At 39.5% G+C, this 25682-nt stretch overlaps 1 protein-coding gene and 1 long non-coding RNA gene across 2 annotated transcripts; one reads left to right on the top strand and one right to left on the bottom strand.

The window, feature by feature from the left end:
• On the bottom strand, positions 1-8768 carry LOC128786643 (histone PARylation factor 1). The gene is made up of 8 exons (XM_053940039.1): positions 8692-8768; positions 7449-7608; positions 5400-5586; positions 4813-4911; positions 3626-3776; positions 2822-2909; positions 2056-2228; positions 1-258 (listed from the first exon to the last, which is right to left on the bottom strand). The coding sequence occupies exons 1-8, from the start codon at positions 8746-8748 to the stop codon at positions 127-129; spliced, it is 1047 nt and encodes a 348-aa protein (XP_053796014.1). The 5' UTR covers positions 8749-8768; the 3' UTR covers positions 1-126.
• A 56-nt stretch (positions 8769-8824) lies between these two features.
• On the top strand, positions 8825-20346 carry LOC128787080 (uncharacterized). The gene is made up of 3 exons (XR_008430566.1): positions 8825-9470; positions 18785-18939; positions 20251-20346. It is a non-coding gene; the product is annotated as an uncharacterized LOC128787080 (long non-coding RNA).
• Positions 20347-25682: the final 5336 nt, after the last annotated feature.

Below are 25682 nucleotides of genomic sequence, written 5' to 3'. Positions count from 1 at the left end.
TTCCTTAGAAAACCTTTACTGACCGCGGGGGACACCGCCACCGAGTACAAAAAAACCCACAGACACAAAGTCAAGCCCAGTCCCGGGCGCGCAGGGCCGCCCCCAGCTGCAGCCCCCGTGCCCGGCTCAGAGCGCCAGCTGATCCAGGTCTTCCTCCCGCCGGTTTCCCAGGTGCTGCTCGATGATTTCGGCAAAGAGGTTCCTCTTCAGCAGGGTGTAAGCCAGGGGCAGCAGCTGGCCCACCGTCTTGTGAAAGTACTGCAGGAAAGAAGCAAAAACAAGAGCCGCCCTTGGCCTTATTTGTTTTGTTAATTCCGGGAGTAGCCCCATCTCCTGGCTCTGCCCCATTCACACTGCGTCCTTCAAGCCCTCCCAAAATAGCTGAGCACGTCCTCATGCTACACCTGTGACAGCCACAGCAAGGGCAGGCAGGATGCCTGAGCTGCCGCAGTGAGAGAGAAATCGAGTGTTAGCAGTGCAAGAGATGATGATCCCACTCACTACAGCATTGCAAGCTGGGGCCTGCAGGTGAAGTCCCCTATCCTGTCAGTCCCATGTCTTGTCCCACACTGCAGTTTGATGGTATTACAGCGGTACTTACAGTAATCATTTAAGAACTTCAAAAGTATAAACATCAGAGCAGATTTAGCATTTGCAATCATTATTGTACACGTAATTCCATTGTATCTGTCAAACAAAGGGGACGATTCAAGTTCTTTGCTATGTCTTGGGCTACAAGATAAGGTGTCAGTGTTTCTCTGGCTCTGTAAGCAAATGGCCAGGAAGACTCCAGTCAAAACTGGAAAACAGCTCCAAGTAGGAGCTCCAAGAAAGGCAGGGACCTAACTGAGCAAAACTTATGTGTGAAGCCACTGTTTCTTCTGTTTAAACCAGAAGATGAAGGTTTCTTATTCTAGAAAACAGCTGCAAAGTTAGAGGTGTTCCCAGCTGCAGCGTAAAACAGACAAGACACATGACAGTACTGTAAACACAATTTTACACTGCAGGACTTTGTCAGTGGTTAAGCTCATGTGCTGAGAAGCACAAAGCTTGGAAAATAAGTATTTGGCTCCACCTACTCAGAAAAATAGGAGGAACCATTTCCTTCACTGACCTTCCCGTAATAAAAAAGATTTAAGCAGCTGAAGCAGCCTAGTCTCTGAAAGAAGGGCTCTAAATGAACAGGATATTGAAGAAAAATACCACACATTTTCAGATACTGTAAAGAGAGAAGGGCATGAAGTCTAAGAAACACATTAGTAATTTAACAGCATATGGCAAGAGCAGTCAGTTTTCATACATTTCAATGGCTAAGTATTTTAATCAGTGTTCAGCACAGCTTTTTGGGCCTACATTTGGTATTGAAAAACTTATTTTTCCCATGATACTCTGGAGCACCACTTAGCCAATACTAGTTTTGCTAGAAGCAGCTGTTTTGCAGGGGTGTTTCTATGATGATCCATTCATATTAGGTTGATGTTGAAACTTCATGTGCTATTTTCTAGCTATTTACTAATTACAGCCATGACCCTTTTCATCAGCAGGCCAGTAGCTAATACAGAACAAAAAGCATTAAATATAATTTTTCTGTGCAATAAGTGATATTAATTCAATCCCCTTACTGATGATGTTCACTGTTAGCAGAGAACTAGGGAGGAGACTCCAGGTGGGAGGTGCCCTATGCAGTACAGCCAGGCAGCTGACCCGGGCTCACATTCTTCCAGCTGGGGTTACTACAAGCATCAGGCTGTTTCTTGATCTGGTTGAATATGGGTGCCTATACAAGTAGCTGGGGACAGGGGACTCCAGCTATTGAGTGCATTTGGATCAGCCCTTCACACTCCACTTCTGGATTGGAGGATTGGGCCTTCATGAGCACAATTTTAAATTCAACGTGGAATGATGCTGGGTGACTTTTTAACAGCCTTCATGAATTAAGAATATTCTCACAGACCTCTACGATTCCAAGGGATAATTAATCTACAGCAGAACAACTTCTAGCCCATGTATAAAATAATGCATAATTTTGTGAAGTTTGATTGTTGTAGTACTCACATGTGATCCATAGCAAAATAGGTCCATGCCCAGCTCATACCCCATTCCATAATCACATTCATCATTAGCAAACTGAACAAAGGTCAGCATTTCTTGAATGGGTGCAAATGCCTTCACTCTTTCCTCATCAGTTGGAGCATCAACAATGGCCTTGCAAATTTTTTTAAGATTAGCTGCAAAAAACCAAAAGCAGATATTTAGATGTTTAAATAAATTTAATACTGCACAGAAGTATTCTGTGTCAAAACTACACTCATGTGTCACGCTTACATGTAAGGTAAGGGGGCACACTCTGAACTGCTGGTGAAGCAGTTCCCCCTTTCCTTGGAAGCTTATTCTTGCCCCATGCCCATCCCACTCAGTTCCTCACAAAGGCAGGCAAGCACTTGTGCAATGAAATTTCATCAAGGAACTGATTCTGGTTAAAACGACACTGGAAGAAGAGGGTGGATAAGAAATAAATCCACACATCCCTGAATGTAGATTAGCTTTTTGATCTACTTCCTGCATGGCTTTGACAGCACAAAAGAAAATATAATCTAAACTACTACTTCAGGTATTCTTTTCGCAGATTTAGCATGTTTTCATTGGGTCTCATCTGGTTCCTTTAATGGCAATACTTTGAGGTCAAGTGTGATGGTTAGGACGTCTACATTTTACTCCCATCAGTCAAAATTTTTAAGTAGAAAACATGAATGCAGTTTGCTTTTTACTGAGGGTCATGTACTTAAAAAAAGCAGAGTGATACAATAAACAAGATGTTTACCATTTGTTTCAGGAAGTTCTCTGTATCCAACATCATTTTTGTCTACAGGAACAACTAGGCCAGCTCCATGAAATGCTTTGGTCACCACCTGAACAAAGAGACAGAAAATGGAACATAGCATCGTAAGACAGTACTGTGACCTAAAATTAACTCACCTCATTAAACACTAACACCTGACTGCTGGTGGTCAAACCTAAGATGGTGTCCTGGCTCCAGGACATCAACTTAGTTTCAAATTATATTGCAGTTAATTTCAAGCATTGAAGTTTGAAAAAACTGGAAATGCCATTTCAGTGACATTCTGAATTCTAGGAACCCTTGTAGCCAGTTGTGTTGCACTGTACCACATTTGTTTAGACCCCTACTGTAATTATTTTTAATAGGTATGCAAAAAAATCTGTTATTATCATCCATATTATCCTTAATGGTCCTGTTTCTAACAGATCCAACCCCGCTATTTAGAACAATCTTCAAAGCAGTTTCCTCCATGGCCTCTATTTGTTCCAGTTTTTAGACTACTGTGCTTACTGAGTTTTTTGGTGGTGGCTTGTTTCTTGTTGTTTCATTTTTAATTGAATACCAAGCTATGATTTATAAGAGTAAAGTGTTTTTATTAAATCCTATTATTCGGAACACACTTGTAGTAATCTTCCCTCTTTTGAAGTTTTATAGAGAGCTGGTTACCTTTGGAAAGTCCTAATGTAGCATACTTACTGACTAGAAGGATGGAAAAACACAAACAGCAAGTAAATGAAAAGAATTTAACACAACTTAGCTCTGTCCAATAGATGAGGAAAATCATACTTTCTTATCTCTCTGTTTCATCTTCAGGGTTTTCTGTTCCAGAGAATAACCCAGTTCTTTTGCTGTTCTTGTTAGCTTTTCATCTATGTCTTTCAAAACAGCAGTTTTCTTTTTATCAGACACTTCCTTAAGTTTTTTTGACAAAAATAATCTGCAAACAGATGAAACATGTCAAGAAAACAAAAAAAAAAAAAAATAGCCTTTTAAACATTAAACCTCTAGATCTTAACCACAAAGATTAGCAGTCCTGTGTTTCTTTATATAGAGACTTGAAAATGCAAGCCTCTTAAGAAGAGGCAAGAAAATAGTTTGGCACATCTAGTACTTGGGCTTTTCTTATCTGTACCTGCATTACAATCTAGCTTATGCAATCTGCAGGTGCTGAAGGTTCTCCCAGCCTCAGTAACTGTTCATCTTTCTATCTTAAGAATTCAGTTTGCTGTTCCCATGCCATATACACCATTTGTCATCCAAGTCATGCACACAAATACATATTTATGAGCCTCCTCATGGTACTTTCAAAACAAATGTCCTCGTTTAACTCTGCAGTGCACAAGGGTTCTTTTGCAGAAGCCATTCTTCAGTCTGCTTTCACTGACTGACACGTGTCTGTCCTTAGAGAGCTTTCCATTTTTAACCAGCAGGGATGAGGTCAGTTGTTTACATTCCTGATGCAGGAACATGTAAAGTTCCATGAATCAAACTGAACTACATATCCATGTCAGTGTTATCCTGCCACAGGGCAGAAATGGTACTTCTTGTAGATATTAATTATATACAAAAATAATGTATTTTTATGTAGACAAGAATAAGAGCCAGATGTTATTAATTTACTATGATACTCGGATTTCCTTCACCACTGCTTGAGATGCCCTTTCTCTACTTACAAAATTATTTTAACATACCCAGAGGATATTTTTTCCAATTTAGAGCCTGTCACTGCCAATATACTTAAAGAATGATGCAATTAACACTTATTTATTTTAGTTCTGAAAGGAAAGCACTGTTAAAAAGCCTACAAAGGCTTTTGAGAGCATCTTAAAACTTGCCAACAGGGGCAGAAAATAAGTGAGGGTTTCTTAAGAAAGACATATAATAAGTTAGCTTCATTATTCCACATCCCACCTCCCAATTAACAATTTCTCTCTATTCTGTTCTTTTTAAGTAAAAGTAAATATGAACCTTACTTGACTGCAGCAAAGATATTATCACCAACTTGTGAAATCACACAACCCTTCTTCGCTTCATTTGCACCAACCCACACTGGGAGTTCATCTGGCACATCCCTATTGATGAAAAAGTACACACAAAATAGTCAAGCAGTGTCCATTTCTCCTATTTCAAAGTAAAACTAAATTTGCCTCCTCACTATGCTGCCATCTCCTTCAGAATCCCACCAAGAAGTGCCCTTAGATCTAAAGCGCTAAAATCTTACAGCAAGCCTTGAAAAGAGCTTGTATCCATACATGCAGAAAGAATACACATTTCCCTTTGGTAACCTGGCTTTCTTCTCAGTATCATGGCAAAAGTTAAAGATTAGTGCGTGAAGGTGCTCTGGATGGCTGGAGGAGGCAGATTAATAAATATTTAAATCTAGACTTGAACTCCGGTTCCTGCAAACTTTTTTAATAAAAAGATAAAGCCACTTGTTAATGTCCTACTACAAAAAAAGAAAGATTCTTGCTTGGTGATAGCATACAAGTTACATTTTGTGGAAAAAGAGGACAAAAGCTATGCATAGTTGTAGTGGAACAAGAGCACACAGGATAAATACCTGAAATATCCCACGTGATACTGTGTTCTGCTATCCCCAACAAGTATAGTCTGAAATTCTGGGGGATCATAGAAGAATCTCCAATGAAGATTGAAGTTCACATCTGTTGATTTTGCTTTTTTGTGTTTTCCAGCAAGAATATCATATGGTCCAACCAGCTTAAGTCCAACACTTGACACAAGTGCATCTGAAAAGCAAACCACGAATCAGGTGCACATTTAGACGGGTAAGTTCTGGTGTTGCTCAGGTATCGAAAGTTTCCATAAATTCAGTCAAACACTATTCACTATACAAGGAAAGCTAAGAATTGTTTTGTCCAGATAGTTTTCATTGAAGAGTTATTACATTTTAATAAAAAGTAGCCATCCAGCCACAGTCCAATGTCAGGATGGAGATCGGTGTACTGGGACTAGTATTGTTTAATATTCATCTTTATCAATTACACAAGACTGGATCAGCAAACCTCAGCAAATTTGCAGATGACACTCCTAAAGGATGGGATGCCATCCCAAGGGACCTGGACAAGCTCAAGAATTGAGCCCATGGGAATCTCTTCAGGTTTAACAAGACCAAGTGGTCTTGGAAAGTTCTGCACCTGGGTCAAGATACTGGGTCAACCCCTAGTATCAACATAGGCTGGGGATGAACAGATGGAGAGCAGCCCTGCCCAGAAGGACTTGGGGATGCTGGTAGGCGAGAGCCTGGACATGACCCAGCCACAGGCACTCCCAGCCCAAAAAGCCAAATGTGGCCTGGGCTGCATCCAAAGCAGTGCAGCCAGGAGGGCCAGGGAGGGGATTCTGCCACTCTGCTCAGCCCCCACCTCAGTGCTACATCCAGCTCCAGGGTTTTTAGCACAGCAAGGTCATGGACCTGTTGGAGTGGGTCCAGAACAGGGTCATGAATATGATCAGAGGCCTAGAGCACCTCTCCTATAAAGATGGGCTGAGAGGGCTAGGTTGTTCAGCCTGGAGAACAAAAGGATTCAGTACTTTAGGTACTGAAGGTAAAGACAAACATTTTAGCAGGGCCTGTAGCAAGAGGACAAGGGGTAATGGTTCTTAACTAAAACGGGGTAGATTCAGATTAAACACAAGAAAAAAAAAGTGGTATGATTCAGGTGGTGGAACGGGTTGCCCAGAAACACGGTGGATGACCTAGAAACATTTAAGTCTGGGTTGGATCCAGCTCTGAGCAAACTGGCTCTGTTGAAGATGTCCCTGCTCAGTGTAGGGGGCTCAACTAGATCACCTTTAAAGGTCCCTTCCAACCCAAATCATTCTGACTCTGCAAGAGATGGCCATTTCTAGAGCACACAGTGATGCCATATTCTGTTATATAATAAACTTGAAGAGGTTGAAATCCAGATTTAGTAGCACTTACACTGAGTTAAAGCCTTTTCAACCTCTCAACCCACCAGCGAGGAGGCTGCGGGTACACAAGAAGTTGAGAGGGGATGCAGCTGGGATAGCTGATCCCAACTGACCAAAGTGATATTCCATAGCATATGGCATCATGCTCAGCATGACGAAGACCCGCTTTCTTGGAGATGGCTGAACACCTGCCTGCACACAGGAGGTGGTGATTCCTTGTTTTGCTTTGCTTGTGGCTTTTGCTTTCCCTATTAAACTGTCTTTAGCTCAACCCAAATGTTTTCCTCACTTTCACCCTTTCGATTCTCTCCCCTGTCTCACCAAGGGGGAGTGAGCAAGTGCCTGTGTGGTGCTTAGCTTTTGATTGGGATTTAACATGAGACATGAGGAAACCTGAGTTCCATACTAAACATTTTAAATGCACCTGCAAGAAAGGCATATTTAGACCACATTTAGTCTCTTTACATTGCACAACTTCAGTAGTTACATTTTAGAAAGCCTGAAGTGTACATCTTGGTGATTATAGCCAGTGTTTTAGTTCACACTCATGTAAATATTCTCCATCTCAAGTGAAAAGCTGAAGCTTCACTAAAATTCATCTGACCAACTCCAATTTGCCTGCTTTCAGGCTGCTTTCGGGAGTGAAAGTTAGAAGAGGCAAAATTTAAAACCTCACCACTTGGTTTCTCAGGATCTAGTTCCTCACAAAACTTCCAAAACTGGTAGAAGTCCTCAGGCAGTCTAAGCCGATAGCATGTTTCTGCTTCTTGGCAAAGACTATCAGGAATATCTGCCTGGTTTGATCTTCTCTTCTTGACAGCTCCATTTTTTTCACTCTGTAAATTAAAACAAAAACAAAAAAAACCAACCCAAAACAGAGTTTAGTTACTTTCTCTCAGCTCTACCAAAGGAGTCTACAAAACTTTTATACTAATGGAGTAACAAAGATTAGATCCATTAGGACAGGTTTGTTAGTTAAAGCAGTATATATACAACCTAGCACATCTATTTTGGACTGAATCCATTAAAAGTACAGTCTGACAAATGTACTAAACATGTCTGCAGTAGCAAACTACTACTTTGATATTAATGGCTCAATATAATCAACAGAAGCACTTCCGTTAATTAAGCAAAGGAGCAAGCAATCCTAAAGTTTAATCTAATTCTATTGTTCTAAAATGACCATTTCCAATCACACTGCAGACAGCATACAATATGTTTACGTGTTTTACAGACAGTTGAAAGTAGGAATACTATTTTTTCTTGTCAAAGTAAAGAAAACAGCAAAAATCCTCTGGTCTCTTCTATTTTAACTACTGTGCTATTCAACATCACAACTGGAGTTTTCAGTGCAGCATTTTAGAAGCAGCTTAGAGGTGAAGTTGCTTTTAAAAATGATGTAACGTGAGCTGAAGCAGGCTAGGAAATGAGCCATACGGGCACACTCTACTGGGGCAGCAGCCGCAAACCACCCCATTCCCACATAAGTCTCCATGAATTGGTAGGAATCGTTACCCCCGCATTTGAATGAATATAAAAAGTAAAATAAATAAATAAACAATAAGGTTTCTTTTCTTGTTCTTAAGAGAAGGCAATGCGGCGGACACTTGATCTCTGAAGCAGGGCCGCCGCCAGGTAAGCCGGGTCGCGGCGCGTGTCCCCGTTCCCAGCGCGCTCGCGCCGGGATGATGCGGCGGCCGGCGGGCCCAGCGCACCTCGAGCGTGGCGGTCCCCGCGAGACGGCCGGGTGGAGGAGCGGCCCTGTGACTGTCCCCAAAGCCACCGAGCAAAACAGAACGAGGGGCAAGGAGACGGAGAGCCGACAGACACAGAAGGCACCCGCGCCGGTGCAGGCCGGCGGCCCTCGGAGGCGGGAGCCCCGCCGCCCCCGGCCGCGTCCCCGCTGCCCCCCGCCCCACCTGCTCTCCGGCCGGTCCCGCCGCGCCGCGCGGCCTCCGCTTCCCGCCACCTGCCATGCGCTCCCGCCGCCCGCATCCCGCGCGCCCGCCGCGCCTGCGCAGCCCCGCGCCAGCGTCGGAGCCGGCCCGGCCCCGCGCGGCTGCCGCGAGGGGCTGTGAGGGGCGGGGGCCGCCGGCACCCCCGGTGTGGCACCTCCGCCACAGCGGCGACCTAGGGGACAGCGACGGGGCACCACAAGGGGCGCAGTCCAGCCCGGATGGCGAATGCGGCTGGTGCTGGAGACAAGTCGGGAACTCACCGCCATGTTCCCTCAGCGGTAGATACACCGCAGAGATACTCTTTCGAAGCTGAGTTTTTATAATGCTGCTTACATATACGTGCAAATTCCTGTAATATGAGTTCGGATGGTGTACTGGGATCAGACAGAGGAAGAGATGACCTGAAATATAATCATCTCCTTCAGAGCTAAAGGCATGAGAGAGAGGAAGCAATACAGATTTTCAGTAAAAAAAAAAACCCACAAAAAAAAACCCGCGAACCTCAACCCCCTAATCTTCTGTTTTAGCAATTGACAGCTGCCAGGAATATAAAAGCAGCTTCACAGTTTCTGTTCAATGAAAGAACCGAGGCAGCTGTGTGTAACATGCCACAAGTGGGACACGTTCCTCAGTGTAGAGGAGCCCATAATCACATTATGCAACATCCGCTTACACTGCTCAAGTGCTTCGCATAGGAGAGGGCCTGGAAAACCAGCGGCACAGGAGGCAGCAGTGGGAAGGTGGTTATATATAAACCTTCACCTTTTTTTTTTTTTTGTTTCAGTAAGTGAGATCACAGTGGATTTATTTAAAGAAACATTATGTTGTTAAGCTACAGGAATTGGTGAGCTCACGGTGCCTACCAGAAAGAAAGATGCATGTGTGGCATAAATAATCACTGTGAGATCTTTTTATCCTGCAGTATGTTAAGGCTGTAAGTATTTGCTATGGTATATATTGTTAGCTTAGGTCTAGGAATAAACTGCAGTGTGTTTCAGCCACCTGACAGTTGTATGACTCACACAAAAGCTCGATGATGTTACTTCAGGTTACAGCATTCACTTTTAAGACTTGCACACAAGTCACAGGAAACTTGATCCTGACTGATGGATGGTACTGCCTGTACATAAAACAGCAAGGTTTGCTATGATGTAGATGCAGAACAAAGTCTGCATCAAAGTTTCCTTTCCTGAGATGGAAAAATTATTGTTTAAATCAGCATACCTGTTGTTTGCTTACCAAAATCCTGCATACACAAGGAAGGTCTATTAAATTTCACATCCAAACCTTGTTTAACAATTTACATTTCATTGCCTGAGGTTAAGCAGAAACGAGGCACAAAAGCTTACTAAGAAACCACAAACCTAATTTTCTTTCTGAAAAGTGTCAAGAGTACTGGCCTGAGGTTTCTTTGGGAAATGCTTTCTAAAATTAAATTATGAGTCTCACTCATAATTTAGTAAACAAAACCTAGTCACAGTGGAGGCTAGAGAAAACGTCACCCAAAGGAAAAACAAGTAAATAAGGTCAGAATGAAAGCATCTACCTTTACTTTGAGTCAAGAAGAAAACAGCAGCTTTTCAAAGTTTTCCACCTTTAAAGAGATTGACTTCTGCCTCTTGTAATATTTTGCAATACAGCATTGAAACAGAAGTAAAGTAAGCATGTAATAAATTTGTAGTGGCCCCATTTTAAATATGCCAATACCTCACAAGGCACACTAATACTGGAAAGAATGCAAACTGACTAGAAAAATACTCCTACACTTAGTGCTAGGTGTCTAAAGCCTAACTTGGAGTGATTTTTACCACAGAAGATACAACTCATGAGCTCTACTGATCAATCAATTTTTTTTATTCTTTTCTCTACACAAGCTGTTAAAGACTCCAAGAGCACCTCTCCTCTAGAACAGCCCATAGTTTGGAAATAACCCAGGAGAGAAAAAAAATGTATAATCCAGGAAGGAGAACACAAAATGCTCTCCATCTAAGAATCCTGGTCTCTTACACTTTCCAGGCAGGTACCCCAGCCGTTAGATTAATGGTTAAGAGTAGCAGTGTTTGGCCGTACTTAAGACAAAATGTGATTTTTAAAATACTTTTATGTGTGTACATATATAGTACAACTCAATTTTTTTAAAGTACCTTCCAAACAATTTTGGAATGAGTACCTCAAAAGAAATAGGTAATGAAATGCCCAGTTACCTCATTCTGTCTTTTCAGGCTTGGAATATGAGGCAGGTAGCTCAGTTCCATTGAGATTGTGATGGTGGTTGTGTTCAGAAAAGTAACTTTGCACAGCTGGATATATAAAAAGAGTATTTTTTAGTTTAGATGTATCTAGTCCCAGGTGGCAGCTGATGAGATCTTTTCCAAACAGCAGTTTGGAACCAAAGTACATGCTTTAGATTCAATAAACCCTTTTAGTTTCTCTTCAGTTAAGTCTACCCTCAGTTAAGTTCTTCTCTGAAACATGGAAGTAGATTGTGGGATGCCACTGGAGAGGCCCTTAAACAAGAAATGCTAAGTTACTGAATGATCATTCTGTCCACCATAGTAATTTTTTGTCTCTGTGAACAAGTGGTAACTCCTTCTGTATGAGAAGTAAGAACAAATTATTTGGAGGAGGATATGAAGTCCTAGATTTGAAAAGAATTTGATATTGGTAGTCATATTTTCATTTATTCTCATAACAACCTGTAAGGCTGTAACAAGGAAGACTTTTTACAAAGGATAAATGGCTGCAGCAGAATTCATAATACGATATTTTAAAGCCTCCCCTTCAAACTACAAAACATAGCTTGCTGTGTGTGTACCACCAGACTTCTGAATCAGGATAAACTGAGATTATCTCAAGATAATTATCTGCAAAGTAGCTTTATCAAGCTCTCCAGTCATCAGTATGATTAGTCCCACTCCAAAGTGGGCCTAGTTTCTTTTTGTTTAGATTGTTTTTGTTTTGTTAATTTATAACTACAGGAAGAGATTTTGTGAGAAACTACAGAACTGAAGCATGTTTCCCTGAAACAAAGCTTTTCAGACCTGCTTTCTCAAAAGCTATTGTGTACACACTTCCCGTGTACACACATATTTCCCGATACATTTTATTTGCCTCTTGAGGTTATCAAGACTTTAGTGTCCTATAAGTATTTTTCCTCTTCTATGTTAATTTCCAAGACTATTGCTTAATATCCAAAGTTACCAAAGTATGCCCCATGCTATGCAAAAAAAAAAAAAAAAAAAAACCCAAACAAACAAAACAAAAACACATACAAAAAAAACCAAAAAAACCCCACCAAAACCACAAAAATAAACCCTCTCAGTTTTCAATTTCAGCGTTTTATGAGTATTAATTATTGTGGAAAAAGCTTTCATGATTCAAAAGCCAGAACAATAAACTTTATCAGCAGGTAGTAGAAAGAAGGAAAGAAGACTTGCAGGGTTGTTGAAACCAGATTTTTACTTCCTCATTGCTATTCAGTGACTCTTTCATGCTCAGAGCTTTCTGTCACAGTTCATTGCTTTCCTCCCACCCCTTACAAGGTGAAGATTTGCTCACCTGTGAAAAACACCCCAAGTAAACTAAGCTACACTGATCCAGGTATTCTGTACTGAGATGTTAAAGATCTTTAAGGACAAGGATCTCCAAGACAAGATATCTATCTAGTCTAGACTGCATTGGCAAATTAGATGGGGTGCAATACATATGGTTGACAAGCTATTTTTCCCTACCCTTCATCATGTGCAGCTGAAAGGTAACTGTTTATGTTACTTATTTTAGGTAGTTTCAAAGAGTACCTGAGCAGCAAGGGATACATGTGTTCAGTCTCCTCCAGCACCACAACATACTGATAACTAGACTCTGCAGTATAAACATAGATAAAACCTAATTTCTGCTCAAGGACTAGTTTTTTTGCCAAAATGATACTGTATTTCTCTTGACACAAGAGGGAGCCATTTAAATTCTTTTTATTAAAAAAGCAGTATAAAGAATGAAGACAAAAATATCTGAATACAGATATTCAGTGGCCACATTGATGTCCTTTCAATGTGGACATCTTATTTCTTAACCCTAGATAATTTTATTTTATTCTATGTAATCACAGTATGTAGCAGCTGCTGGATTTTTCTGTGTGCAGCTATCACATTGGGGATGTACTGAATGCAGTGTGGCACAAATGCAGTGAAATTATGCTATTTTAAAATAGTTTTAACACTGCAGTTTATGTGATGGTTCTTAACGAATTGCTTTACAAAACTGCCAGCCTTGTTCTCAGGTTAAGCCTCACATAATCCTCAGATCACACAGAGCTTCTTGTTCCTTGGGTTATTAGCTTCTGTAGGGCAACTCCACATTTTCAGGTTCACTGAAGGACACATCCTCCCTTTTATCAAAATAAGGATGTACAGGAGCTGTGGGCACTTTTCAAGGTCAAAGCCAAGACTTATCTCCGGGAGGGTTGGGAGTGGGCGGTGCTGCAGCAGAGCGCAAAGACACACAGTGCCTCTGCTGACTCATCACCTCACCGCTGCTTGTGCTGACAGGTTGTCCTGGATCCCTGCCAGCTCCCCTTGCAATTCTGCAAGGAAGGCTACATATACCAGGATAAATGAAAGAATACAGCGCAGGGGGAGAGTCATAACTGGGAGAAAATTGATCAGAATACTGCAGGACATGTATTTCCTGAGACAGCCTAGAGGCTTCAGGATACTTTGCATTACAAATGTTTAAAAAGGAATATGGGTGAAGATACACAGTAGTCTTTCTGTGAAGGACTTGAAGTTAGATAAATATTTTAGAATATAAATTAATGTTATTTAGGGATCAATTCGGTGAGCCTTGCAGTAACTGCTCTTGACAAGAGTGTAAACTGACAGCTTGATACTGCTGTAATGCAGCATTTGAACAACTATTATTTAGATCTGGCAGCTAGCAGTAGACTTTGATTTCATGGTGGCAGTAGTATTTTACTGCAAGCCAAACCCTTTCTTTCTTCTCTAATTTGAATACAGGGAAACCATTCTGATCGCATAAATTATGAGTGCTTGAAACACAGAGCATCTACACTATTCTGCATTGAAATTACTTGTTAGTCCTGTGGTTGTACAGAACTGCAATTTATGTAGGACTATTTGCCACAAGCACCAGTTAAATTTTGCAGATGGCCATAGATGTACTGTTATAAATTGCCTGGTTTACTTGGAAGTACAGCTATGTATGTTTGAAGTACAGTGAGGCACAGTTCATCTGAATGCATTATCCCAGGAAGTTTAGGAGTTTTCCTGTAAGAATCTACTCCTATAAAAGGGCTGCTAGTCTGAATACCTATCCAAAACAATGCTTTCCCTTGGGAAAGTAAAGCATGGAGTTAGTAAGTCTAATCCAGTTTTATTTCTGGTCAGCTATTGGACCCAGGATAGATTGAACCAGGCAATCTAGGTACTATATTTTTCTGGGGTTATGTTTTTTGTCATATATAGGTATTCTAGTTCTCTTAATCTATAATTTTCACTTTAAACTCTTGCCTGCATATGTACAAAATACTGCATACAGGTAAGGAGGAAAAAAATAGTATCAAGTCAAGTTGGTACCACTGGAGGCAATAAATGAAAAAGGAAAGTTTTTGGTCTGATACATAAAAATAAAAGTAATCTAAATAGCAAGTAATTTAAAATCAATGACTACTTTGTAGACACCCCTTGTGAGGTTTCATATTTCTGATATGCAAGAAGAAACACTTGATAAACATGTTTACCAGCAATACAAACCCTTCATACATTGTTTTACCATTAATAACTCCTAAGACTGACATGTCTTTCATATTGTATTAATACACATCACCTCCCAGTCTTCAGTGTCAGAACCTCAGGGCCCTGTTGTCATGGGACAGTTTCCTCACATTGAGAGCACATTCTGCTGTAAGTGGATATTAGGGTGACAGTCAATACAAATAATGAAATAATATGCATCCCCTAAGTTCTGGCTGATGGTATTAACATTTTCTCAAGTACCTATGCTTTGGCTTCCTCCCCTGACAAATAATGTGGTGAGGAGATAGAAAATTGTGGCTCTGAGTCACTTCAGTTTAGGATAGAGTGAGTCAGAAACTTAGCAGCTCAGTTGGGGGAATTGATTATATTCCTGTTATCTGAGAGACACAGAATTGCTGGCTATAACTGACAGGCAAAGGTCTTCAGGGCAGGGTGAATCCAGTTTTGTGTTTTAACATCCTGATGGGCAGTAGTCTATATTTTCCAATAAACCATTTGCAAATCATAACTTTTATAGCCATTATTGCTGTGAGAGTCCCTAAACTTGAGGATTGAGTATATGGTTTAGGGTGAACAATCCAATTATATTTAGCAACTTCTGTGAGGAACCTTTCTGCTTGCATTTTTCTGGGCACCCTAGCAACCACAAAACATTAAAAGCAACAAAAACTGTGTTTAATGAAGTCTTAAAGGCAGTACTAAAGTATAACATCAACTTTAGACTTGTGTTCATATTTAAAATTCTTCCCTCAGACCTGCTCAGATGTTTCCACTCCATATGGCTTCTAGCGTAGCAGTACAGTAAACTTCTGCTAGCTAGTAACACAAAACACCACATATTCTCACCGTGCCATTCCCAGCTAACAGCTTCAGTGCCTAGGGCTGTGTAGCATTAGCACAGTCTGTTCCCAAATAAGTTACCCTTTCTGTCTATAAACATGACTAATTAATTCAGGTACAGCACTGAAGCTGCCACAGCTCCACTCTTTCCAGTCTGGAACCAGTCAGCTGTGATGCTCATCTGGAATTACTGTGCCATGCTGTTGTGCAACATAGGGAGCACTGAGAAGACATCCTACTCTGTTTTCTGTGATCCCATTTTCCTTTCAGCTGCCTTGTTACTATAAGCTACCATAAACAAGCATCACAGCAGGAAAATCTGTCTAAAGCCCTCACCCTTGGTTATAGCATGTGCAAAGACAAGGACTCTGGCTAAGGCAGGCTTATGCCCACTATTGGGAAACAACCCTTCTCTCACTGGGATGGTGGTAGGAGACAACAGAGCCTGGCATTTCCCCTTGTAGTCTTGGGCTTTCTGCTCCTTTCACAGTGCTGAATCTGCTCTTAGTGCAGTAACCCAACTAGGATAGATTCCACTGGAAAGCTACAAATACAGTATGCCCAAAATACATTTCACACCACAGGATGGTTCTGACATGCTTCCTCAACTTCAAGGAGCCTACTTAATAGCCCCAAAAGGTAATGAGTACTTCTTTCACAGTAGGATATTGTCTTTAGCATCATCACTGTTCCTTGCTGAGATTTTGTAAATTTAAGCTTTGTCTCTGTTGAGATATGCTACTTTTGAGATATGCCACCAACTCTTAGGGATATTCTTGAGTATAATGAAACTACATTTGGTCACCTACTTATAGTAGTCTAACAGCTTTGTATGGCACTAACTTAGTTACCAGCACAACCCAAGCTTTAAGCATTCTTTTTTTCATAATATACTGACAAAAAACACATAGGCATTGCCTCTGTCTTGTGAGCCCATATGGCACCCCTCCTAGGAACTCCTCAGGTAACATTCAGTAGTACTGGCTAGCTAAGATGGCTTTTAAAAAAATACCACATACCTCCCTCAAGGAAAAATCCTTCATATCCCAAAACAAGAAAAAGCCTTAAAAAACAGCCCCAGCTAAGAACAAAAAAAAAAAAAACAAAAAAAAAAAAAAAAAAAAAAAACAAAAACAAACAAAAACAAACCAAAGCCAATAACAACAAAACCCCCAAAAAACAAACAAACCCCAAACAAAGAGCCAGAGTTATCAAGAGTCTCATACAGGACTGCACAGATGCAAATCTCCACATCCAGAGATCACTTTCCCAGTTTAGAGACCAACAATTGTCTTAAGCTTGTCAATACCACTTTTTTCAACAAACAGGAGAAGAATATTCATGTTGCATTGGTGAAAAAATATAGGACAGTGTCTCTCTTCATCCCCTTTACATGTTATTCTGTATTTACACAAGAAAACAATTTGATAATTACCTGTTCTATTTAAAAATATATTTTAAGTTTGGGAATACCACATGCAAGATGCCCCAGGGCACAAACAATTTTGTGTTCTGTTTAGAGCCAAATTGTTTCGGTTCTACCAAGTAACCCAGATCTTGCCAGTCAGCTCTCTTACATTTGACTTTTTTTAAACATACTTTATAGTACTCAGTCTCAAGACAACTTAGCTAGTACCTCTGCTAATCAGCAGTTGTTGCTTTCTCAGCAAAAAGATAAATACACCAGCTATTGTAAGACAACCTCCATATTCTTCTACTTTTTTCAGAGGAAAAGGGAATAAAACCCTCTTATTAAATTACACGTGCCAGCAGATTAAGAAAACAAACAACTCCTTATGAAAATTCTTACCATTGCAGGTCACAAAAAACACAAGCAAAGCCAAAGTAGTCAAAAAAGCTGTTACTCTATGAAAAAAAGATGCATTCTCTCTTATTAGGAGGCTTGTTCTCTTATATAGTGTGCTTGTACCAAGGTATCAGCACTGGCTGTTGGGTTGCAGGGTCTCAGCTGTACCTGCTTCCTGGCTAATTAACCCCTGTCTTTCTGGTCCCAGTTTTCAACAGATCTAAATGCAAAAATTGCTTAAGGTTTTGAATTGTTCAGCAGGACATAGCTTAAAGCATTTTTAGTACCCCACAAAACACAACATAACATAATTGCTTTTCTCCTGCATAATTTCTTATTTTTTCCCTTAATTGTTCCATTTTCTTTTTTACTTATCTGCTCTCCCATTTGTTGCCTATCAGAAGAGATAACAGGTGTAAAAGTTCATAAGAAAAAGAAAAGGAGGAAGCTAGGCAGGGACCTCATCACAGAAAATTCATTCATTTATTTGGAAGTTACAGCTCTGGTTTTGTTTTGTTACAGTGACAAGGCTGGCTTGAAAGAATAGCAAAACTTCTTACATTGATTCTATCAGTCAAATGATTCTGTGTAACTAGAGGGAGCTAATTCAGGAAAAGGGGAGGAATGAAGACCAGCAAATGGGATGGATGTTGCAAGAAGGACTCTTGTTGAATTACTGCTAATTGTGCTTTCACTATAATTGGACCATAGTTCATTAATAGTAAAAAAAAAAATCTTGGATGCTACTAAAATGTTCTAAACCCCACTCCTTTTTAATGCAAACTTTTTAAAATCTCAGTGTCTTCAGAGTGCCACCTACCCTCTTAAACACCTAAATATACCACTTAAACAGTACTGATTTTTTTCAAATTGGTATCTATTAGGTACTCATTTTCTGTTGTCAGTCGTGTACATTTACACAATGTCATAAAACTTCCCAGAAAAATACATTGAGCTGATACAATGTAAAACATACAATTACAATACAAAAATACAATATAGCTGATATTTTAAGACATTGTATTATATACATTATTGTATGTGAGCGTTGTGATCAGTAATTATTTTAATTGTCTAAGAAAGAATGTAGGCACCTGTACTTCTAGAAGGTTCTAGCAAGAACCTTTGTTCAGTTGTGCCAAGTGCTGTGGCTTTCAGCCGACCAGCTGTCATTAAGCCATTGAATGAAATAGGCTACAGTCTTTGTCAAACACCTTGGTTCTATATAATTGTGGAATAGCATCTCGGAAACCCTGTAGAAAAGCATTTGCTGTCAAAATGTTCTTAAAGAAAAGGTCAACAGTATTTTTTTCATATAATCACAGAATGGTTTGTGTTGGAAGGACCTTCAAGATCACCTAGCTCCAGTCCCCCTGCTGTGGGGGCATCCATCCCCCTGGGCAGGGATGCCTTCCACAAGGCCAGGTGACTCAAACCCCATCCAACCTGGCCTTGAACACTTCCAGGCATGGGGCATCCACAGCATTTCTAGGCAGCCTGTGCGAGCGATCATCCTCACAGTAAAGCATTTGTTCCCAATACCAAATGTAAACCTGCTTTCTGTCCATTTAAACCATTCCCCCTTGTCCTATTGCAATATGCCTGTGTAAAAAGTCCCTTTCTGTCTCTCTTCTAGGCCCCTTTTAGGTACTTGGAAGCTGTTCTAAGGTCTCCCTGGAGCTTCCTGTTTTCTAACCTGAACAACTCGAGCTCTCTCAGCCTATCTTCATTGGAAAGGTGCTCCGGCCCTCTCATCATCTTCATGGACTTCCTCTGGACTTGCTCCAACAGGTCTGTGTCCTTCTTATGTCTTTCTTGACGACCCCCAAGCTGGATGCAGCACTCCAGATGGCATTTCAGAAGAACAAAATAGGCAGAATCAACTCCCTTGACCTGCAGGCCACTCTGCTTTTGATGAAGCCCATGATATGATTAGCTTCCTGGGCTACAAGCACATGTTACAAGGTCATGTCAAGCTCCTCATTCACAAACACTCCCAAGTCCTTTTTCTCAGGGCTGCTCTCAATCCATTCTTGCCCAGCCTGTACTTGTGCTTTGAATTGCCCCAGCCCAGGTGCAGGACCTTGCAGTTGGCTGTGTTGAACTTTGTTGGACTCTCACGGGCCCACTTTTCAAGGCTGTCCAAGGTCCCTCTGGATACCATCCCTTCCCACCAGCCTGTTAACTGCAGCACACAGCTTGGTGTCATAAGCAAATTTGCTGAGGGTGTGCTCAATAGAGCATTCCACAGAGCAGGCAGGGACTCCAGTGCAAAGCAGGCTCCATGATCAGTCAATTATGTGAAAGGTGACCATCTGCTAGAGTCATAAGAAAATTATATAAAAATTGATTTATACTTTGTAACAAGCTATGATTTAGTTTTGCCATTGTCTTCTCTCATATTCACAACATTAATATATTAGTTTTGCTTTGTGATATGACTAATATGTTTTTCCTCCTTTTCATCTTCCCTAAGAAAGTATATCTTTGCAACATTTAATATTCTATGTAAAATAGTTTTTGATTTTTTTTCATTTTTCAGGGAAAAGTATTTTAAAATCCAGTATAAATCAAATGAACCAGCAGAAATATAATTTTAAGTAGGCAGTTATTATGGTGTGTACGTACACCTGGAAACAGATATAAAGCACAAAGGACCATTGTTATAATCCTACAGATCATCATCTTAGTATAATCTAATATTGGTAACCAAGTGGTTTTTGTAGTATGAGACAAAACCCAAGATGTCAACAAAATGGAGAGTTTTGTCATGAGAGACATTAAGAACTGAAATATTTTTTTTTAAATCTCTATTTGTTTTTCTTTAAAATAAGGAAAGGTGATTTAACCTCATGGTTACTAACAGTAACAAGAGGCAAGCAATTAAATTTCCATAAATCAGAAAGAGCATTAACTTCTTACAGTTTAATCTTTTCCAAAGCAAATGAAATACTGTATTATATGGCTGCATTGCTGACTAATAATAATATTTATCAGCAATGCTTAAATCAGTCTATAATCACAAGATTAGTTAGCATAATAATTTGGTTCTTTATTAATTAAGCAATTTGTAGCTAATTGCTAACTCCTTGCGTTTCTCAGAAATCCTTCTCCAGGATGGTGTTTTCTTTCTGCCTGTATGATATTGCCTCAAGAGAGATGCAGCACAGCTGGTGAATGAATACATGTGCTTTTTGAAAAAAGGAGGTATCTTTTTTTTTTTTTTGTTAACCTGGTATCTGGCACTTCTTATGTAGTTGGTGCATGTGATCTTATTTCCATGCAATTCATTTATTTCCTCTCTCCCATTCGGTTCTGACAACATCTTTGGATTTCACTGAACTGTTCCACAAGTGAAATGTGGATTTCACTTTGTAGGAGCCTTAATCCACTGGAGAATAAAACATGCAGCTAAAGAAGTTGGGAATCCCTTGTGAGTATCGTTCAGAATACGGAGAATAAGACGGAAAGTGAAAGTTCATTGCATCTCCCTTTGAACCAAAATGTGTTCATTTAAATGAATGGCTTTATTTGGTGGCCATTGTGACCAAAGAAAGTTGTCATAGAAACCTTGATAGGATAATAACTACCTGGACAGAGCTGTAAGGCCATAGAGACCATGTAATCAGGGGGCCATTTATTCTGGATGATGTGGGTTTCTGTCTAGTAAAGGAGACTAGAATAGGTTGATTAAAAAGAAATCTGCTGTAGTAGGACTCAGTAATTAGATACAGACTTTTTTTCTTGTCTATCAAAGATGATTACTGCATGACACTTTGATTTATCCCCTGGTAAAAATATTCTAAAGCTGTTTAGAGGAGCCCAAGTGTGGATGCTAAAGAAGCTTTTGTTCCGGAAGTTAATTTTGCTCAAAGTTCTCCTCCCTTCCACATTGTCTGCACTCTTGTTGTAATTACCATGATTGTGTTCTTTCCTGTTAGGCTGGATATCTCTGTATTGCACTGCATTACACACTACACATAACCAAAGTGCCAATTACACCACTTGAGATAAGTGTTATCCTGTACAAAAAGAATGTGCTTAATTGGTCTTGTTTAATTTGAGCATTTCACAGTGCAAGTGCAAAGGGCTAAAATAATCACACAATTGTAGTTGAAAATGTTTAAAAAGTACTTGAAGTACTTTTGTTAAACAGATGATTGGGAAGCTTATCCAGTCCTCTGAGTCATACTACTCTGGTTATCCAGGAATCTGGAATTCAAGCTGAATGTGGATACTCCCATATAGTTTTTGGAGCAGTTTCCCCAAATTCATCACGTTTTTATGTAGTTACTACAAGAAAAAGAAGATGGGAACTAGAAAAAAGGCTTTTTTTTTTTTTTTTTTTTTCCCAAACTGGGTACTAGGACTCTGAATCTCTCCAGGATCATGGCTTGCCCTTTAAAGCTATATAAGGTAATAATTCAGAAGCATCCTCTTATTTACACTGGCATCATGTTGGAGACAGTTGTGTCTTAGATTGTAGACATCCCTTGTAGGATGATTAAAAATAAAATTGCAATTCAAACCGGCTCCCTCTGAGTCTCAAAACTGTCATGAAAGCAATCTGTTCACACAGTACTGCTATACAGCAAGACTGGATGCAGTCAGGATGTGAATAAGGGTGCTGTTGAACAGCATAACACAGCCTCTGTAATATGACATGTAGGGCACATCAATCTGTGCAGAGCAAATGGGGTCGAGCAGGAACTGTAGCTCCTTTATGTGCCCCCTGGTAAATATGTCCTTCCTCTGAAAGCAAAAATACAAAAAATAATATATAGGGCTTCCAAAAGAAGGGACTTTGCTTTGGTTTTCAAAACTAATGCTTACGCAATTTTGGTCAAATATCTGCATGCATGAGACAAATCAGTGAATTCAGTCAAGTGGTTGGTACTCTATAAGACTCCCTAAATACTATTCCCTTAAACAGATATTTACTGAATAGAAAAAAATCATGCATGAACAGAAAATAATGGAGTGGAGGATCATTTTTGCACAGGTGCCGGGGAAGAGTGAGAAGAAAGTCTGCATTTACTTCTGTAAGTAATTTTTCTGCAGAGAGTAAAAGATTCATGAAACAATCTCTGTGATGGCTGAGTGTAAGGTAACTGCAACCACAAACGTAGCCAAGTTGTTCCTCTTTTGAGAGCACTGGTCTGCCTACAGATGTGTTGTATCTCTGAGGAGGACAAGTAGCCTAACAGGGTATCTAAATCATCTGTAAGAGCCCTAGATACTTACATAATCAATTGAAAATCCAAGTCTTGACTTCACCTACAAATGGATTGGATTCCTGCTGTTTAGCCTTAACTCAGGATCAATGTAGAGTCTGTTTTCTGCTATCCTTACTCAAATACATGCCCCTTAGAGGACAAACCAGTTAGAGTTTGTGAGGTGGTATCTTATTACTCTCATCAGAGCATTAAAAATAGCAGTTCAATACAGTATTTAGTCCTGCACATGAAAGGTTTAGGTGTTAGAATGGATAATTGTTTCAGGTTACAAACCTGTTTAAAAACTGCTTTGTTATCTGAATGAGCTAAAAGCACATATGTCTTCTATATAAATTATGGTAATAGCCCAGCCATGAAATAAATGTCCCCCAAGATAGATCCAGCCACTGAATGATTCTAACTGCAGTATAATTCACTAATGTGAACAGAGTAGCAGTTCACTGTCATATAAAGACTGAATCATTACTGTGGAAACCTATACTTCTATTTCTACTACAAATCCTGCACTGGTTTGCATGTCTTAAGGAGACTCTGGCTTTTGGAATGCTGTTCTATCTGTATTCACTATTGTATTTTTAACCATCAACAATTGAAAAAAAAAATATAAAGGATATCCTTATGATTTGTTTTCCAAAAAAGTACCATGTACAATGTTGGCCTGAGACAATTTCATATCTATTTACAAACTGGGAAAGAGTTATAATTTTTCTGAATGTTGGGAGAGAATGAAGAAAACATAGTTTGAGTTTACTTTTTAAACATTGCAGTTGTGACATTTCTGTGTAAATCGGGTCAAAATGATTCAGGTGATAGGAAAGAACTGCTTAAATGTTTTTCACAGTGGTAAGTCCTAGACTGTAGCCTGTCAGTTTATTGCAGGAAATCAGTTGCTGTCTTACAGATATCAGGATTTTATATTACCTATGTTATCTTTATGTGTTTATAAAGTATCATGTGTCATGTGTTCAAGAAAAACTTACGATAGGCTGGGAATGTAAAAAAAAAATCTCATAATTCTCATAATTGATTGTCTATTTGTCCAAAAGATTTATGTATTTGTGTCTTCTATCAGTATTTGTGTAGAGGACATCTCTTTTGTTTACTTGTGTCTTGCAAAACTTGATTGTGTTTGTAAAAATTTATATGGCTCCCTTCTGGCATATGGTAACTGAATAGAATGTGCATAAATTCAAATTTTACTCAGGCTCTCCAACACTTTCTAATTCCCGTCTTAGTTTCTAGTGACCACTATTCTAGGATGAGATGTCCTTTTGGCTTGTAGAGTTGGATACAGGAATGAGGAAGCACTGCAGGAGTATCTGTGGGAGTTGATGCTAAAGAAACATGTCTCATACAGCGTACTTCGTATTTGTTGAACTCCCTATCAGTAGAAAAGCTGTGACTTTGTTCAGTTTTAAAATATGATATGTTGTCATATTTGAAATATGATATTCATCTCAAAGAAGCTAGCTTTTGCTAAATTAGATTCATACTACTAGAGCAGCTCTGAATTATCATGTACAGTTGAAAGATCATGTCCCTGTCAATATCTGAAAAAAACTGTGCTAAAATTTTATTCTTTCTGCAGCAGTAACTTTATGGTGGTACCTGAATTCAATATTGCCAATGGAAATTGCTAGCAATGTAGCCTTAGATTTTGACACTTTGTTTATCTGAGATACGGATATTCTAAGCTTTAGTCACTATCTAAGGAATTGATGAATATTCATAAATTGTTAAGCTAAATCCTTCCCAAAAGTAGAGTAGCTGGGGGAAATAGATACTTCTATTGCTGCTTATCTATTTTGTGCTAGTCCTTACCACTTCTGCATTGTAGAAATAAATGTTGACTCCATTTGCAGTAAAAATCATCTTACTTCCTTGTCTTGTATGCCAGCAGTCATGTCCTCTTCCCATGGACTGTGCTGTTGCAACACACCTGGTGCATACCAGCTAGGAAATAAATCTTATGCAAGGTTAAATGTCTGATGAAAATATGTGTTGTTACAATAACAGTTGGTAAAATTGCACTTTTAACTTCATTTGTTCTGGAGCTTCTTATCTTCCCATTTTCCTTTCAATCCTTGATTACATTTACAGTGTCAAGATCCATATGATAATGTCATTTTCTGTCTGCAAACCAGATTCTGTAGCTATCAGCATATGAAACAAATTATTTGATCAGTCCAAGTGCCTTTGGATCCCTGATATGAATGACCTTTTCCCATTTCTACTCAGTTCTCTGAAAGCAGCCTATGAAATTGTGTCTTTCAGAATCTGTTGGTAACATACTGTTGCCATGCTCATCATTCCTTTCTGCTGTATGATGGCTCACAGTGTAAGTGACATTTCATAGGTACTTGGTTTCTCACCCTGGATCCTAGGTGTCAGCAACTCTGTCTGTACTGATTAATTGCTTTTTTTAGATTCTCACAGTGTTAGTAGCTCTTAGTACCCACGAGTTCTAGATATTTGGGTTATTGGTATGTCTTGGGAAGTGACACTTTTCAGTTTTGTGTGCTTATCATCTTTTCACTGTGACAAAAAAAATTGTGTTCCTTTTATCCTTTTATATAGCAATACTAAGACAGTCATGCAAAAGTTCTCTGAATTCACTTTCACAATACATCAATAAAATTATTTTAGCATTGCCTTGTATTATATAGATATATATATGTATTTGATATTTATATATGTATGCAATAATGCATGTGACAGAAATTTTACATTTCTGAGTTAGAAGTAGCAGTATAGTAATCCACAATTTGCAAACATTGATTCTACTAAGTTTCCCATGATTAGGAAATAGTCCCTGAATTGGAAGGCCAGGTTAAGCACATTTAGGTTTCTGGTGCCGAGAGAGAGGAGTATTCTGTGATTGTCCTCCAGACCATTCCCTTAAATGTCTTCCTCCTTGGAAACAATACATGCAAAATTAATAATGCTATGCTGGTGTGGACCCAGGCACGTGCAGTTGTACCCAGGGAATAACATACTCTCAGATCCCATGATAGAGGCAGAACCACAAAGGCCAGAACAGATTTAGATTAATAAAAAATGTATTCTGCATCTGTAACAGATTATCTGTAAGAAAGCATGTTCCTCAAGTAGCTGATTTTTATTTTTTCATAAAAAAAGTTAAACTGAAATAATTTTATTTGTAAAGAATATTCTGACAATACATGGAAATTAGACTAATTTCATCTGCCTTTTCATTCCCTCTTTCCTGATGCTGAAAAGGCTGGATTATTTTCATCAGTAATGAAAATACTAGTAAAGATCGTAAAAGGTGCTGGT

This window comes from Vidua chalybeata, chromosome 4, assembly GCF_026979565.1.
Source record: "Vidua chalybeata isolate OUT-0048 chromosome 4, bVidCha1 merged haplotype, whole genome shotgun sequence".
NCBI classification, from domain to species: domain Eukaryota; kingdom Metazoa; phylum Chordata; class Aves; order Passeriformes; family Viduidae; genus Vidua; species Vidua chalybeata.
Note: the sequence above shows the minus strand (reverse complement) of the source record. Positions and strands in the feature narration are given on the sequence as shown.

Coding starts and splice junctions, on each gene's coding strand:
- LOC128786643 (XM_053940039.1), bottom strand. CDS start 8,748: ATGGCAGGTGGCGGGAAGCGGAGGCCGCGCGGCGCGGCGGGACCGGCC. Junction 7,609..8,691: donor CGGGACCGGCCGGAGAGCAG/GTGGGGCGGGGG, acceptor TTTAATTTACAG/AGTGAAAAAAATGGAGCTGT. Junction 3,777..4,812: donor AATATCTTTGCTGCAGTCAA/GTAAGGTTCATA, acceptor ATCTGTTTGCAG/ATTATTTTTGTCAAAAAAAC.